This window comes from Sinocyclocheilus anshuiensis, unplaced genomic scaffold (genome assembly GCF_001515605.1).
Source record: "Sinocyclocheilus anshuiensis isolate Anshui unplaced genomic scaffold, SAMN03320099.WGS_v1.1 scaffold1922, whole genome shotgun sequence".
NCBI classification, from domain to species: domain Eukaryota; kingdom Metazoa; phylum Chordata; class Actinopteri; order Cypriniformes; family Cyprinidae; genus Sinocyclocheilus; species Sinocyclocheilus anshuiensis.
Window position 1 is genome coordinate 158,743 of NW_015547741.1, and position 6,174 is coordinate 164,916.

The window sequence follows — 6,174 nt, forward strand, 5'->3', positions numbered from 1 at the left end:
CAACATTACTGCTTTTGCTGTACTTTGGATCAAATAAATGCAGGCTTGGTGAGCAGAAGAGACTTCTTTATAAAACATAAAAAATCTTACTGTTATATAGATTACAGAAATGTTATATATATATATATATATATATATATATATATATAAAACATTTCTGTCCCCCTCACTTCTGAAATGATGGCTACGCCCCTGGATTGCCGTATGGATCGGCGGTATGGTGGGTTGAGTGGAGTGTGTGAGAGTGTGTGCTCGTTGTTCTGCCGCCTATAAACACAGACGAGCTCAGGCAGATCGGGACACGCTGTGTAAAGACACAGAGCAGCGGAGACAGATCAGTGCCAGCTTCATGACTGTTTGCTAATCAATGCATTCAACCTTTTCATTATTTTAAGACAAGCATTGTGTTTGTTCTTCCTCAGTCCAGCATTTATGGACATAAATCCACAGATAGTTACTAAAAATCCAATGCAAGTGGCTGCTGGAGTTTGTTTTGTCTGCTTCAGCTGCAGAGAGTTTATGATTCATGTCACTTTGATTTCATGACAATAAGTTAACGTGTGTCCATGCAAAACTCACTGCCACGATGCCAGGACGTTGCTATGCAGTTGCTAAGGCGTTGCTATTGTAGATGGTTGTTGGGATGTTCTGGGTGGTTACCAGGGCGTTGCTATGCAGTTGCTAAGGCGTTCTGAGTGTTGCTACTGTAAATGGTTGTTTGGATGTTCTGGGTGGTTACCAGGACGTTGCTATGCAGTTGCTAAGGCGTTCCGAGTGTTGCTACTGTAAATGGTTGTTTGGATGTTCTGGGTGGTTGCCAGGGCGTTGCTATGCAGTTGGTTTGGTGTTCTGTGTATTTCCCTTTAGTGTGGCACAAGTATGGTCTTTAGACATGATATTTAACATGCATTTTGCATTTTTACAATGCAGTTTTCCATATTTAATGTTGCTGATTTGGTTTTATTTCCCGCAGGTTGTTGTTTTTTTATCATTGTCATTTTGCTGCAGTATGGAGATGTTGAAAGCATCTGTGAAGCGTCACGATCCCCGTCGGCCCTCATTGACGTTTTCTGAAGGGGGTCTGACTCACGTCTGTCATTCGTAGACGCTGACATTTCCACCGACCGTGTGTCATGACGGTTTTAATGAAGACTTCTCACGCCATGAATTATTCATAAAAACATCACTGTAGGGCAGGCATGATTCTGAGGGATTAGGCAAATTGAAATCCTGCTGGTGAATTATACATTAGTCAGTGCAATCAGGTGATGTCATCTGCCTCTGTAATTGATTATTTGATTGAAATGTATAAAAGTGGGTTCGTGAGGCGGTGCATGTAAAATCTGAGAATTTAAAGAAAGAAATGGGATGGATTTATGAGAGTGAGGATGCTGGTGATAACAAGATATTAGAGAGAAACAGATCAAATCCAATGATATCCGCCTTAGGCTGTCAGGAACTCGCTGTTATATCTGTAATTTCAGACGTTGAGTGTTTTCGTATCCATCTGTCTGCATGAAGCATCTGCTTCCATCATTGATGATCATTGACTGGAATCATCTGAATATTACAAACAAATGAGAATAACTGCATGTGTTCATAAAAAACAGATGCAGTGTTAATAAAAGATCATAATTAAAATAACATGTTGAACAAAAATAAGTCAGCTTTGCTTCATAATGAAAAACTGTGCTGGCTGTTTTGCTCAGAGTTTGCTCTTCTAAATCTAAAGGGATGTAATGGAGCTCTAAGTTATGTTTCAGTTCAGTTTTTAAGCTCATCTTTATTTTAGAAGTTGCTCTTGAAAAAGTAATATTAATAACAACTGACATGAGTCACTAGTTTTCAACCAGTAAGAATATAGGATTATAATATGAACGTGGAAAGCAGTTTATTTATTATTTATCATTTGATGAGGAATGATGGAGTTCATTTTGCAAACTTTTGTATCCTGGCAAATCTGAGCCCAGTTCGAGACACGGTTGAGATCTCGTCTGAAACTCATAAGAGATTACTGGGGTCTTTTCATCTCATTTTGCTCTCCATCTAATCTCATTGCTGTCTAGGGGCAACTACTGAAATACAAACACTGCAAAAGTGATTTTCTTACTTTCTTATTTTTGTCCTGTTTTCTAGTATAAATATCTAAAAATTCTTTATTCAAAAACAGGGTTATTTTTGTTAACTAAACCTAAAACTAAAACATTACAAATATTTTGATTACTTGAAAAAAATAAAAATAAAACACTAACTGAAATAAATAAAATGTAAAAAAAAAAAAATAGTAATAATAATAATAATAAAATAAAATAATTTCACCTTATTTTATTTCATCTAGTTGTCAAGGCAACATTTCTTATTTTTGGTCAGTTTAAGTTGAAGTTCTAAAGTAACTAAAACTAAATAAACTAAAGCTTAAGTAAAAAATAGTCATATGGAAAAAATGGTAAAAAAAAAAATAAAAATTACTAAAACAAACTAAAATTATAATGAAAAGAGAAATGTAAAATCTAATTCAAGATATTAAAAAAATATAATCATATATCAATGATACTAAAATAACACTGATTAAGATACATTTACTTGAGAGGCACAAGGAGTTTTAGTTAAAAGTCAGAAATGAAAATGCATAGAAAAATCTGTCAGTGGGGTCAGAAAAATAATCTTGTTTTGTCTTTGAATAAACTTCATTTTTGATGATCATTTGACTGATGATTTTGTTTTCCTTTTTTAACCATGAACTCATTTCATTTTGATCAATTTTTCAGAAAAAAAAAAACTAAAACTAAAAAAGTCATTGTGCATCTCAAGGAAAAGTATCTTGATGTAAGAATTATTAGATATTTGTACTGGAAAATCTAGATGAGATTTTAAAAAATAAAATAAAAAAATTAAAAGATCAAAATTTTGTTAGTGTTTGCTTAAAACGAGCAAAAATATCTGCCAATGGGGTAAGACAAATAATCTTGTTTAACCTTTGAATTAAGATTACCTTTCTTACCCCATTGGCAGATATTTTTGCCCGTTTTAAGCAAAAACTAACAACATTTTGATCCTTTTTTAGAAAACAAGACTTAAAATCTTAAGTCATTTCACCTGTCAAGTAAATGCATCTTGATTCAAGAACCTTTAGATATTTGTACTAGAAAACAAGACAGAAATACTAAGTAAGAAAATCATTTTTTGCAGTGTTCGGATCAACTCAAATCGAGGAACAACAGCCACAACCACATGCTCTTCCCTGCTACTGCTGAAACCCTGGCTCACACTTGTGATGCCATCCTAACAAAGTATAAAAATTAAAATGATAAAAACCATACATCAATGGAAAGCTTATTTATTCAGCTTTCAGATGTTGTATAATACAGCAATAAGCCGTGTGAAGCCGTGGTTTACAGTGAATTTATAACATCACGTCGTGCCTAAAACCCCCTTAGCTGTTATAAATTCACTGTAAACCACGGCTTCTTGGGGCTTATTGCTTTTATAAAACGGTTATTCCATATACGTAGTAAGGTTTCACAAAATAAAACAGAGCAAATAAAGTGTAATGATATTAATAAAAACAGTATTCTTCCACCAAACAATGTAGCTCCTCAGAAACAGTTGTGGTTGCTACAAAGTGGTTGCCGAGCAACACACAAACGTAAACAAAGGTGTATGGTACTTTATAGAGTCATTTACAACAGCTTCGAACGCAGAATCAAGCACCGGAACTATCCGTTTTATAAATCTCAATTTTAAAAAATGACCCTTATGACTGGTTTTGTGCTCCAGGATCACCATCAACAGTATATGCAGTACTTAACCTTGAACAGAAGGGGGCATTTAACTGCAACTTTTATTTTTATTTTATTTAACAGCACAGTTTGTGTGTGATGTGTATTCTTTGCGTCCCGCCCACAGGATGATTGACAGCCCCGTGAACCAATAGGCAGGATGATCGCTACCGGCGGGCTGCTGAGGATTTCCCGGCACCAGGACTCGCTGCGAACCAAGAACCGCGCGGAGAACAAGAAGAAGAGGAAAGCCAAGAAGAAGCGCAAGAACGACGTGGTGGTGGTGAAGGGCAAAGTGAAGCTGTGCTCCATCTCTGGGCTGGTGGCGGCGCTGGGCGTTTTAATCCTGATGATCGGCATCGTCATGGCTGTACTGGGATACTGGCCCAGAGCAAACAACGAGAAATTCATGCGACGAATAAAAGAGGAGAACCTCACAAGCAATAATGAGTTAGTGATATCAAACGAGCTGGACGGCGCAAACACCTCATCTGGCTTTTTCGAAAGCCTGTTTGCGAGTTATTTATACTCGGATGACCTCAAAGTCTTCGGACCGTTAGTGATGGGCATCGGGATTTTCCTGTTCATCTGCGCCAACGCGGTTCTCCACGAGGATCGCGATCAGAAAACCAAAATAATCAACCTGCGAGACATTTACTCCACGGTCATCGACATTCACAGTTTGCGCGCAAAAGACTGCGTCCCGTTCAACGGCCTCATCATGCAATCGAAGAGCGATAAACCCGCGTCTCCGCGAAACTACAGACGCCCATCGTGCGCGAGAAAACACAGCGTGTTTGCGAAGCGCCAGTCGTTCGCGGACACGATTTATAGCATATATCATGGACCCGAGGGAGCGCGCGAGTGGGAGACACGCTCCATCGTCACGTCGTCGGTCAATGCGTTCACGCTCCCCGTCATCAAACTCAACAACTGCGAAGTGCAGGAGAACGAACCTTCGCGGCGCAGGAGTTGCGTCGCAACGCTGGAAGCCAAAGCGGAGGTCTCAGGGACGCGGATGTGGCTTTCGCAGCTGTCTCTGAACGCACTGACGGATTCAGGCGCCAGGTGTTTGTACGACGGCTCGCGCAGGTTCAGCTGTCCCAGATTGGAGCGATCAGGCAGTAAGGGCTACATTAAACTGAGCGGAGATTCGTTCGAGACGCCCGACGCAGAAAGAGAGGAGAAAGAGACCCACGCTCTTGCTGATACACGTCTGCATAAACACACTGCGTCACTCTCAGATTTGTAAACGATGGTTGCACATGACCTAGGGTCCCATACGGAATCACAGAATCCAGTTATAAAAACAGAATTTGACTTTGAGACTTTATTTCGAAGATGTGAAATAAATACAATAAAACTAATAAACAAAACAATAAAACACAATACAAAACTATTTTAACTTATGCACGTCACTGCAAAAAATGATTTTCTTACTTAGTATGTTTGTCTTGTTTTCTAGCATAAATATCTAAAGGTTCTTGAATCAAGATGCATTGACTTCACTTTACTCAAGATATTATGTCTTGTTTTCTGGAAAAAATATAAAAATTTAGTTCGTTTTTGCTTAAAACAAGCACAAATATCTGCCAATGGGGTAAGAAAAGTAATCTTGTTTAGCCTTTGAATTAAGATGACTTTTCTTACCCCATTGGCAGATATTTGTGCTTGTTTTAAGCAAAAACTAACTACATTGTGATTATTTCTTTTAGAAAACAATACTTAATATCTTAAGCCATTATGCTTGTCAAGCAGTGTTAATTTCGACAGCAAATTTTGATTTAGTTTTAGTCATAGTCTTTTGACTAAAATGCCATTTAGTTTTAGTCATCTGAATTGTTTTTAGTTTTAGTCGACTAAATATCATAAGATTTTAGTCGACTAAAATCTACAGTAAATTTAGTCGGCTAAAATCTAATGGGTTTAGGTACAGTGTCATGCATTTATTAAGCATTTCTCTAAAATGTCCAAACTCATTATATAGGTGTGATTTTAAGGTTTTATCATGATAGACACTGATTTAACTGCGGTGACACACAACATGCCTAATTGATCAAATTAAATAAAAGCACTTCTCATAAAGAACAAGAACATGGTGTTCTTATTAATGAAATACCAATGGTTATATCGGCTAATTATGCATTCTTTATAGCAACTTGTTTACCATATTCTTCATTCTTTCAAGCAGACATATTTATTTATATAAATAAATTTAGATGAATCTTTAGGGCTACTAAAGTTTTTCAGTCAAGAGCAGTGCGTGATTTTCTGTCTTTCTTTTGTTGCTTGATTAACATCAATGACTCGGACAATAGCAACTAAATTAGGCTGCTGTCCCTTTAAAACCGAATGCACGGATGCAATGTCCTGATACACGTTCTCCCTACTGTTT

General features: G+C 37.3%; 1 protein-coding gene across 1 annotated transcript in view; it reads left to right on the top strand.

Moving 5' to 3' along the window:
* The window catches only part of LOC107704473 (transmembrane protein 200A-like), a 7,324-nt gene extending 2,224 nt beyond the window's left edge, over nt 1–5,100 (top strand). The window contains exon 2 of the mRNA XM_016507403.1: nt 3,907–5,100. Within this exon, the coding sequence (XP_016362889.1) occupies nt 3,940–5,031 (1,092 nt within the window). The 5' untranslated portion in view covers nt 3,907–3,939 and the 3' untranslated portion in view covers nt 5,032–5,100. The remainder of the gene's footprint in view (nt 1–3,906) is intronic.
* The last annotated feature ends 1,074 nt before the right edge of the window (nt 5,101–6,174 follow it).